The 12,482-nt window shown below is 27.9% G+C and overlaps 1 protein-coding gene across 1 annotated transcript in view; it reads left to right on the forward strand.

The window, feature by feature from the left end:
* Window positions 1-10,332, forward strand: part of LOC121391676 (serine/threonine-protein phosphatase 6 regulatory ankyrin repeat subunit B-like) — a gene marked incomplete at its 3' end in the record, with an annotated part of 35,679 nt that extends 25,347 nt beyond the window's left edge. Inside the window, exons 27-33 of the mRNA XM_041523224.1 lie at window positions 1,919-2,017; window positions 2,547-2,645; window positions 3,801-3,893; window positions 4,552-4,650; window positions 5,811-5,909; window positions 7,428-7,520; window positions 10,234-10,332. Of these exons, the coding sequence (XP_041379158.1) occupies window positions 1,919-2,017; window positions 2,547-2,645; window positions 3,801-3,893; window positions 4,552-4,650; window positions 5,811-5,909; window positions 7,428-7,520; window positions 10,234-10,332 (681 nt within the window). The remainder of the gene's footprint in view (window positions 1-1,918; window positions 2,018-2,546; window positions 2,646-3,800; window positions 3,894-4,551; window positions 4,651-5,810; window positions 5,910-7,427; window positions 7,521-10,233) is intronic.
* Between the last annotated feature and the right edge of the window lie 2,150 nt (window positions 10,333-12,482).

Genomic DNA, 12,482 nt, shown 5'->3' on the forward strand with positions numbered 1-12,482 from the left:
TTGTTTAGGACGGGATAACTCCATTTTTCATAGCATGTTGCAATGGTCATGATAAAGTAGTACAATTATTACTAGACCTTAGTGTTCAAGTGGATGTTCCAAATAAGGTCAGTAGCATATCATGTATTCATGTAAAATTATGTAAGTATTGAAATGTACATGTACTGAATATTTTGATGTTTGTATGATGGAAGTTACTTTCATCAATTAGAAAATTGTACTGATCTCTGTTTGTTGCCAATGTTATGCTATGGATGTATCATAATATATCAATATAATTTCAAATATTTTCATAATTATTATAAATTATATAGAAATAGCTGTCAGTCATTATGTATGTTTTAAAGGGTCTTTTAATTCAATGCTCATTTCTTTTGTAAAGCGCACAATAATTAAATATAGAGAATTCAATTATTTTATCAGAATACAAACTGTGATTTATCACAGTTGTTTTTTCTCCGATAACTGATGAACAAGTTATTGAAGTGACAAACTCTCTTTCTTATCCTTCTCTTGTCATGAAAACAAGAACTTTCCTCTAATAAAGATTGAATCTTCTGTAATAGCATAACTTAATAATCGTTTATAGTGGTTTGTACTAGTATGTGACAATAATATTATTTTTTTATTTAGGACGGGATAACTCCAATTTTCAAAGCATGTTACAATGGTCATAATAAGTAGTACAATTATTACTAGAGCATGGTGTTGAAGTGGATGTTCCAAATAAGGTCAGTGACATATCATGTATTCATTTAAGTTATGTGAATATTGACATGTACATGTACTGAATATTATTAATGTTTGTACAATTGAAGTTACTTTGGCTTATTAGAAAATTGTCCTGATCTTTGTTTGTTGCCAATGTTCAGCTATAGTTGTAATCATTATATATCAATATAATTTCAAACCTTTTCATAATTATTATAAATTATATAGAAATAGTTGTCAGTCATTATGTATGTTTTAAAGTGTCTTTTATTTTAATGCTCATTTTTTTTTGTAAAGTGTACGTTAATTAAATATAGAGAATTCAGTTATTTTGTCAGAATACAAACTGTGATTTATCACAGTTGTTTTTTCTCTAATAACTGATGAACAAGTTATTGAAGTGACAAACCATTCTTATACTTCTCCTCATGTCATGAAAACAAGAACTTTCCTTTAATAGAGAGTGAATGTTCTTTAATAGCATAACTTAATCGTTTATAGTAGTTTGTACCAGTATGTGAAAATAATATTCTTTATAGTGGTTTGTGCTAATATGTGACAATAACATTATTTGTTGTTTAGGACGGGATAACTCCATTTTCATAGCATGTCGCGATGGTCATGATAAAGTAGTACAATTATTACTAGACCTTAGTGTTCAAGTGGATGTTCCAAATAAGGTCAGTAGCATATCATGTATTCATGTAAAATTATGTAAGTATTGAAATGTACATGTACTGAATATTTTTGATGTTTGTATGATGGAAGTTACTTTCATCAATTAGAAAATTGTACTGATCTCTGTTTGTTGCCAATGTTATGCTATGGATGTAATCATAATATATCAATATAATTTCAAATATTTTTCATATTATTATAAATTATATAGAAATAGCTGTCAGTCATTATGTATGTTTTAAAGGGTCTTTTATTTCAATGCAGATTTTTTTGCATGGTGCACATGAATTAAATATTGAGAATTTATCTATTTATCAGATTACAAACTGTGATTTATCACAGTCATTTTTTTTTGAAATAACTGATTAACAAGTTATTGAAGTGACAAACTCTTTCTTATCCTTCTCTGCATGTCATGAAAATAAGAACTTTTCTCTAATAGAGAGTGAATGTTCTTTAATAGCATAACTTAATAATCGTTTATAGTAGTTTGTGCTAGTATGTGACAAAAATATTATTCGTTGTTTAGGATGGGATAACTCCAATTTTCATAGCATGTCACAATGGTCATAATAAAGTAGTACAATTATTACTAGACCATGGTGTTCAAGTGGATGTTCCAAATAAGGTCAGTGACATATCATGTATTCATTTTAAGTTATGTGAATATTGACATGTACATGTACTGAATATTATTAATGTTTGTACAATTGAAGTTACTTTGGCTTATTAGAAAATTGTCCTGATCTCTGTTTGTTGCCAATGTTCAGCTATGGTTGTGATCATAATATATCAATATAATTTCAAATATTTTTTCATATATATTATAAATTATATAGAAATAGTTGTCAGTCATTATGTATGTTTTAAAGTGTCTTTTATTTTAATGCTCATTTCTTTTGTAAAGTGCACGTTAATTAAGTATAGAGAATTCAGTTATTTTCTCAGAATACAAACTGTGATTTATCACAGTTGTTTTTTCTCCAATAACTGATGAACAAGTTATTGAAGTGACAAACCATTCTTATCCTTCTCCTCATGTCATGAAAACAAGAACTTTCCTTTAATAGAGAGTGAATGTTCTTTAATAGCATAACTTAATAATCCTTTATAGTGGTTTGTGCTAATATGTGACAATAATATTATTTGTTGTTTAGGACGGGATAACTCCATTTTTCATAGCATGTCGCAATGGTCATGATAAAGTAGTACAATTATTACTAGACCTTAGTGTTCAAGTGGATGTTCCAAATAAGGTCAGTAGCATATCATGTATTCATGTAAAATTATGTAAGTATTGAAATGTACATGTACTGAATATTTTTGATGTTTGTATGATGGAAGTTACTTTCATCAATTAGAAAATTGTACTGATCTCTGTTGTTGCCAATGTTATGCTATGGATGTAATCATAATATATCAATATAATTTCAAATATTTTCATAATTATTATAAATTATATAGAAATAGCTGTCAGTCATTATGTATGTTTTAAAGGGTCTTTTATTTCAATGCAGATTTTTTTTGTATGGTGCACATGAATTAAATATTGAGAATTTATCTATTTATCAGATTACAAACTGTGATTTATCACAGTCATTTTTTTTTGAAATAACTGATTAACAAGTTATTGAAGTGACACACTTTTTTTTATCCTTCTCTGCATGTCATGAAAATAAGAACTTTCTCTAATAGAGAGTGAATGTTCTTTAATAGCATAACTTAATAATCGTTTATAGTAGTTTGTACTAGTATGTGACAAAAATATTATTCGTTGTTTAGGATGGGATAACTCCAATTTTCATAGCATGTTTCAATGGTCATAATAAAGTAGTACAATTATTACTAGATCATGGTGTTCAAATGAATGTTCCAAATAAGGTCAGTGGCATATCATGTATTCATGTTAAGTTATGTGAATATTGACATGTAGATGTACTGAATATTATTAATGTTTGTACAATTGAAGTTAGTTTGGTCTATTAGAAAATTGTCTTGATCTCTGTTTGTTGTCATTGTTCAGCTATGGTTTAATCATAATATATTAATACTGATTTTAAAAACCTTTTCATAATTATTATAAATTATATAGAAAGAGCTGTCTGTCATTATGCATATTAAAAGGCTCTTTTATTTTATGCACATTTTTTTAAAGTTCACACAATTTTATATTCAGAATTCATCTATTTCTCAGAATAAAAACTGTGATTTATCACAGTCATTTTTTTTTCAAATAACTGACTAACAAATTTATTGAAGTGACAAACTCTTTCTTATCCTTCTCTGAATGTCATGAAAAGAAGAACTTACTCTAATAGAGAGTGAATGTTCTTTAATAGCATAACTTAATAATCCATTATAATAGTTTGTGCTAGTATGTGACAAATATTATTATTTTTTGTTTAGGATAGCATGACTCCATTTTCATAGCCTGTCAGAATGGTCACGATAAATTATTACAATTATTACTAGACCATGGTGTTCAAGTGGATGTTCCAGACAAGGTCAGTGGCATATCATGTGTTCATTTTAAGTTATGTAAATATTGACACGTACATGAAATAAATAGAATAGTCTTTAAACTAAAGATTAAAAGTTCAAGTAAGATTGCTGCCATAGTAACTAATGTGTAATAATTAGATGGCAAGTGTCATTTTTTGAACAGACCTTTAATACTAGTCCATATTATCTTAATATTATTGATGTTTGTATGATGGAAGTTACTTTCATCAATTAGAAAATGTCCAGATCTCTGTTTGTTATCATTGTTCAGCTATGGTTTTGGTCATGATATATCAATATGGTTTTTTAATACCTTATGATAGTTATTATAAAAGATATACATAGACAAAGTCGTGAGTCATTATGTAGGTTAAAAGGATCTTTTATTTTAATCCAGATTTGTTTTGAATGGTGCACATAAATTAATATTGAGAATTCATCTATTTATCAGAATACAAACTGTGATTTATCACAGTCATTTTTTTTCAAATAACTGACTAACAAGTTATCGAAGTGACAAACTCATCCTTCTCCTTCTCCTTATGTCATGAAAACAAGAACTTTCCTCTAATAGAGAGTGAATGTTCTTTAATAGCATAACTTAATCGTTTATAGTAGTTTGTACTAGTATGTGACAATAATATTATTTTTTTTATTTAGGACGGGATAACTCCAATTTTCATAGCATGTCGCAATGGTCATAATAAAGTAGTACAATTATTACTAGACCACGGTGTTCAAGTGGATGTTCCAAATAAGGTCAGTGACATATAATGTATTCATGTAAAGTTATGTAAATATTTACATGTACATGAACTGAATATTCTTGATATTTTACAATGGAAGTTACTTTGTCCAATTTGGAAATTGTCCTTATTTCTGTTTGTTGTCATTGTTCAGCTATTGTTGTAATCATAATATATCAATATAATTTTTAAATAACTTTTCATAATTATTATAAATTACATAAAAATAGTTGTCAGTCATTATGTATGTTTTAAAGGCTCTTTTAATTCAATGCTCATTTCTTTTGTAAAGTGCACATTAATTAAATATAGAGAATTTAGTAATTTTATCAGAATACAAACTGTGATTTATCACAGTCAATTTTTCTCCGATAACTGATTAACAAGTTATTGAAGTGACAAACTCTCTTTCTTATCCTTCTCCTCATGTCATGAAAACAAGAACTTTCCTGTAACAGAGTGAATGTTCTGTAATAGCATTACTTAATATTCGTTTATAGTGGTTTGTACTAGTATGTGACAATAATATTATTTTTTTATTTAGGACGGGATAACTCCAATTTCATAGCATGTCGCAATGGTCATAATAAAGTAGTACAATTATTACTAGACCACGGTGTTCAAGTGGATGTTCCAAATAAGGTCAGTGACATATAATGTATTCATGTAAAGTTATGTAAATATTTACATGTACATGAACTGAATATTCTTGATATTTTACAATGGAAGTTACTTTGTCCAATTTGGAAATTGTCCTTATTTCTGTTTGTTGTCATTGTTCAGCTATTGTTGTAATCATAATATATCAATATAATTTTTAAATAACTTTTCATAATTATTATAAATTACATAAAAATAGTTGTCAGTCATTATGTATGTTTTAAAGGCTCTTTTAATTCAATGCTCATTTTTTTTGTAAAGTGCACATTAATTAAATATAGAGAATTTAGTAATTTTATCAGAATACAAACTGTGATTTATCACAGTCAATTTTTCTTCGATAACTGATTAACAAGTTATTGAAGTGACAAACTCTCTTTCTTATCCTTCTCCTCATGTCGTGAAAAACAACAACTTTCCTCTAACAGAGTTAATGTTCTTTAATAGCATAACTTAATAATCGTTTATAGTGGTTTGCACTAGTATGTGACAATAACATTATTTGTTGTTTAGGACGGGATAACTCCATTGTTCATAGCATGTTACAACGGTCATCATAAAGTAGTACAATTATTACTAGATCATGGTGTTCAAGTGGATGTTCCTGACAAGGTCATGACATATCATGTATTCATATTAAGTTATGTAAATATTGACTGTACAAGTACTGGATATTATTGATGTGTATTTAATGGAAATGACTTTGGCAACTAGGGAAATCGACAAATCTGTCTCTGTGCATTGTCAATACTTAACAATTGTTGAAATCAGCTGAGCTTTCTTATACCATTTCATAATTATCATAAATTCTATCACATACAGATATAGCTATTAGTCATTATGTAGTTATTAGAGGATATTTATTTTAATGTACGTTTTGTTTTCTATGGTGCACAGAAATTGAATATCAAGAATTCGGCATTTTTGTCAGATTGCACACTGTGATCTCTAAACAAATAACAAACCCTTACCTTTGAATTGTTAATTTTTAGGATTTAGTATTTAGGGGGATTAATAAATTCATAAAATCAATTTTTAGAAACTAGTTTGGCATAACCATACATGAACCAGAGCTACATAAGATATTTTTTTTATTGCTTGATTTGTAAGTAGACTATACAACTAAATTTTATTAATTTTTCAGCAATATCTTGTAAAACATATCCTTCAAGTTGACCAAAAAAAAATTTAATACTTGCATATATTTCTGAACTAAACAGGACAACATAGTGTATGACAAAACAGTAGTATGTGACAAATTGTATGGACTCACTTAATGTTTTGTAATTTGTTTTATGTATTTCTTATTATTTAGTATGGTAGAACACCACTACATGCTGCCTACTGGGTAAATAAAGGTAAAATTATCAAATTATTGACAGAATCAGGAGCCATAATTTGGAGGCAGTAAAAGTTGTAAGTATAATGTGATATTAAATCAGAAGAGAATTGTTAAATAAACTAATTTTATAGATAGGAGACAAAGTTAACAATATCAACATAAGACAATCAAAAACAATATTAAATCCTATATTATACTTTGTTCAAATTGAGTATGAACACTAAATCAGTGTTATATGTTTGACTATAAAAGAGCTAGTGATGGTTTGCACTAATCAAACACCTTGCAATTTCATATTTTTCATCAAAAATAGTGTGCTAGCTATCTATGAATGATACAAGGTGAATGGTGTTCATTTCAGTCAACCATGACTGATGTCACACATATTTTGCATATTTGTTGAAAAACCCTAATGCAAGCATTCTTTAGCATCAGCAGAAAACTTTAAAAACTGTTAAAAATATCTTCAATTGTAAAAGTAAATTAACAAAAAAGAAAGAACCACAATGAACAATAAAAAGCTTCATTATGACACACAAAACTTTGCAAGTACAACGCTGTTCCCAAGTTAGGTTGATGATGTTGTCATAATTGAAATTCCTCTAAAACAAAATTATTCTAAATGTCAATAGAGCATAGAAATGTTAACACTGTTATTTAAGTATACATTATAACTCATTAATCAGTTATGTATAATGTATGATGTAACATAATCCCAGTGAATTATATTGTATCAATACTATGTTATGTATGTAGACATAAATTATATACTGTGATCTCTTCTACAGGACACTCTTCTACTCAAATCTGCTGAAAAAAAAGATTTAGAAGATGTGAGAGAATCACTCTCTAAACAAGCCAATATTAACATTGCTAATGAGGTATACACTATATTAATGTACCTTTAATTTACTGTAAACTTCAAATAATTCATCAAATTATATTATCATATGGTAATGTTAAGAGTGGATGTTTAAACATAACAAAGATATGGTTGTTAAGAGTAGATGTTTAAACATAACTAAGATAAACCACATCCCTTGTTGTGTTTATTGTAATTTTGTATATGCTATTCTTCTATGGAAAAGCATCATAGTTTATAAGTAAGTATTTTAAGTAGATGATTGTGCATGAATAGATCAATAAAACAAACCACCCAACATGATGTAGCCAGTTGTATGTATTTTCTGTTAGTTAGCTCAAACATTGTTATCTACAGGTGTGATGGCCATGGCCAGATGGAGTCACTGTCTTTGCTAACTTGATTCTAATTATGTATATATTGTGACTGTTGAAATTCAGGCATCCTCTGGACCTTAAGTTAACTAATTCTTCTTACTACTATCATAGTAACTATTAGTTACATATTATATCCCGTATTGATACCTAGCTTCAGTGCAATTTGACTTGAACAACATAAATTTACAAAAACATTATTTCTAGTAGAAATTGCATCTACACATCCTGAGACTATGGGATAACTTAGAGAGATTTACTGACATTGTCAATTTATCAATTTACTAATAAGTATAAGCACTTAACAGCAACATATTCTTTTTAATAGTAAGATATGTTTGGAGTCTTTGATGCTCAAAATTTAGTCACCTAGTTCACAGACAAAATGTACAGTCACAATCCATTGATCGTGGACAATTTTGGTCATATGTCTGCATTCTTAAAAATATTTTAACAAACACATGACCTTTGCCTCCTATGATAATATTAAGTGGAATATTACAATTATGTACAAATATACACAAGAATATTAGGTACAACCATAAGGAGCTTTTATGAGTTCCTAAAATGGACAATGTAGTGTTCATTAATTACTATTTATCATCTGTGTTGGTATCATGTCAGAGGATGAAATAAAGCTCAGAAATTATATGGAAAAATATCCTAAGTTAATTTGATCTATGATTTTCTAATTTGCTCTGCCTGTTAATAATTGGAGATACTACAAAGCAGTGGCTTACAGTTTTAAACATTTATATGCTCTGTCTAGGTAGCCATTAAAACAATTAGAAAGGTTAGTAACCAAAGTCAATTTAAGTTTTAAAGCTAATTTGTACTGTTTTATTTCAAAGAATTTATTAGGCAAGTCTAGTTACAACCACTTTTTGAAGATGTTAACCATTGTATCAATTAAGTTGTATTAATTATAATTTTAATGTTATCTTTTATAGTTATTCATCTTCCTTTGTGTTGTCCATTAACTTAACAAACACTTTAGTATAAATAGCAGATATTTTGATTAGAGCAAACTAACTCAAGTTACTACACACAACATAAATGATACTTAAATCTTTTAGTACACATATGTATCCATGTATACTTTTTGATAATAGTACATGTAAACTTATCGATTCTCTGATTAACAAGTCTGTATAAATTGATTGATCATGTCTTTAAATAAAGCTGACCTTAAAGTCAGTAGGTAAATATGATAGTTATTGCAACCCTCATATTGTTACAACTCTTAGAGGTGTTATTCTTAAGACATTAGAGAGACTACAGAATGGAATTCTCTCTGATATATTGACAATGGTTCCTTTTACAAATGTATATCATTGCAATGTCAATAAAATTATAACTGATGTAATTACTTGACATTCAACATAAACCAGCTAAATAGTTTAGATTTTATATGATATATAGTAAGCTACAAGAAGTGGTTATACAAATTTTTAAAAAAAATGTCTTAATCACATCAAGTAACGACTTAGTAGTTACCATAGTTACATGTATAAAAACTTAATACAATATACAGTAACTACATGTACATCTCAATTATAACTATGTTGAACTTGTTTATTTTGAAATGCTTAAATACTTCAAATGTTATCATTAAAGAGAGTACTTAAAACATAAGTGGTAATGGCATAATATAGTGATTTGTTAACAAGATATGTACAGACTACAGTACTACAGTTATTAATAATACAATCATTACATTATGTTATCAGTTAAGTTCTTGCTTAAAATGAATGTAAAATTTGTAATTAATCACTACCATTCGGCAAAATAATGGGTGTGTTTTGCAACATTTTACACAAACACATTAAATTGGGATAAACCAAATTCTTTGTCAGGATAAACTTTTTGAAGACTATCAATTCAACTAACATCAACCAGCCTCTATCTCTCAAATGTTTTCCTTTAAAAGATGATATACGAAAAATTGATAATATATGTGAGTAATTCTGCATCTTTATATTAATACCTTGTTTGGATATATCAGATTTAGATGATTAACAATGTAATTGAAGAGGTTAATGTAATGACATGTAGACATGCCCTGTGATTAAACAATGGTATCCAACAACTTTCTTATTGCCTATTTGAATATTTTTAATGGTTATTTGGCAACATATTTACATATACATTTCAATGATAAATATTAAGTAAATGGACATTTTGTCTTTATTTATGTACCATATCACAGTATTGTCTGTTCTTGTGGTTATTTCTTTGACAATGATTTTTAACATTTGATCTTAAACAAACAATCACAAATATCACAATAGATGTACATAAATACAAGTATAGTGTACATGTACATCTGTTTATTCTTTTATGTCATGTCTTTATTAGGATGGAATGACTGCACTTTATGTGGCTGCTGAGAACAACCATACAGATATCGCACTTCTTCTGATTGAGCGTGGCTGTTCTGTTGATGTTAAGAATAATGTGAGTTCATATAGGTTGTAGTATTAGGTAACAAAACCACCTGATGTCAGTAGTTCATATGTTTACATATCTGTAGTCCTAGTGAGCTAGCCTCTCCCAAGTCAATGGGCAAAATATGTCCACCTTATCAACAAGCCTATGGTGTAGAGGGTCTAGATACAAACTACACCTATTGACCTGTTGATGATTCAGAAGCAAGCCACGCCATGCCTACTTGCATATTGGAATATGTAGAAATGTAGGAGAGTGAACTTGTCCCCAGACTACTGCAGTGAATTAAAGTCTTGTATCTTTTCAAAAATTTCTTGGAACAGCAAATGTAGGAATGATGATGTCTAAGACCTGTTTCTTGTCATGTCTATTAGTAATAAATCTAGTTCGAGATATCATGTGATGATACTAATCTTCTATATGATGAAGTGAGTGATTGCCCCAATACTGATGAGCATATTATTCCTGCCTCAAGAAAATCGATTTAAAGAGATTGATATTGACAATGATTTGTTTGTCTGTACTACATTGTCAGTTGAAAGTGAGCTTATGAATCTATATATAATCAATCGAGAAATATCATAGTTGTTTTACTTAATATCAATGTTGTTTCAGGCTTGCTAAATTTACGAACATCATACACTACTGTAATCCACAACTAGTTATCTTGTTTATTGAAGAGAGCAGGACTTGTCTTATAAATTTCTACATTGTCACTAAAGATACATGTAATATCCTTCTGACTTTCAATATAAACCTACTGTATAGTTTAGATTTCATATGATATTGAGGTACACCTATGCAAAAAACACCCTAGAGACAACTGTACATGGAGTAATATTTATTATAGATCCTGGCACAGTTTACAGTATAAGATATGGTCCTCTGGACCATGTGTGGGTACTACAATGCACCTCTCTTTGGCATGATAGTTGTGGAACTAGGACTAACTCAACAAATCAATTTTTTAAACATATGAGGGCTAGCTTATTTAACATCTAGCACCTTGTATAATGTAATAGGTGATAAAACATGTTTCTTCAAATAAAATCTATACATAGGTGACTTCTTTCTATGCATTTTTATATTATTAAAATATTGAGAGTCTGTAGCCTATATTCGGCATATTGTATTTACATGTATACTTTAATGCTGCATATTAAGTTACATATATATTATATCTTGTTAATATGGTTAATATGTAAAATGATGTACATGAATCTACTTTTAAATCATATTATTATATATATATTATATTTATAATTTAATATATGTTGATACTTAATAGGAAATTACTTCTTACACTGTCTTTGTATTCTTAGAATGATGAAACGTCTTTACACTGTTGCAGCCTAACAATAACAATGTTGACCTTATTAGGTCAATTATATATAAAAATGTTCAGATTGAAGTTAAGAATGTGGTGAGTATGATTTAAACTACAATATGTTAAAAACCATCCTTTTACATAAGATAGTATATAATATATATATATATAGATATATATATATATATATACATATACATATATGTCTTTATATATAATATATTATATCTATATCTATATGTATACACACACATATATATGTATATAAATATAATTATAAAACATAATGTGTGTGGGGTGTATATGTATATATATATATATATATATATATAAATATGTACATATTTGTATACATACTGTACTATGCATATGTATATATACATATAGGTCAACTTCCATGGTATTGTTGTAATGTTAGTGTGTTTTGATGAAATGACCTTACTTATAGTAACTGCTGATTTAATTTACAACTGATAAATTTAGTATAAATAGCAGACATTTTGATTAGAGCAAAAGTTATCACTGATTTTACTACATACAGCATTAATGATATTAAAATCTTTAGTACACACATGCATACTTTCTGATGATAGTACATGTAGACTTCATCTATTCTAATTCTGATTATCAAGTCTGTATAAATTATTGATCGTGTCTTAAGAAAATAAAACTGACCTTAAAATGTTCAGTAAAAAAATATGAATTGTTCTTGAACCATTGTTACAATTTTCTTCTTGAGATATTTTATTGAATCAACAAACAAGAATATTCATCATCTGTTCAGAATATTATAATAAATATTATGGCACTTTGACTGCCTTTTAAAAGATGA

Source organism: Gigantopelta aegis, unplaced genomic scaffold, assembly GCF_016097555.1.
Source record: "Gigantopelta aegis isolate Gae_Host unplaced genomic scaffold, Gae_host_genome ctg2818_pilon_pilon, whole genome shotgun sequence".
Taxonomy (NCBI): Eukaryota; Metazoa; Mollusca; class Gastropoda; order Neomphalida; family Peltospiridae; genus Gigantopelta; species Gigantopelta aegis.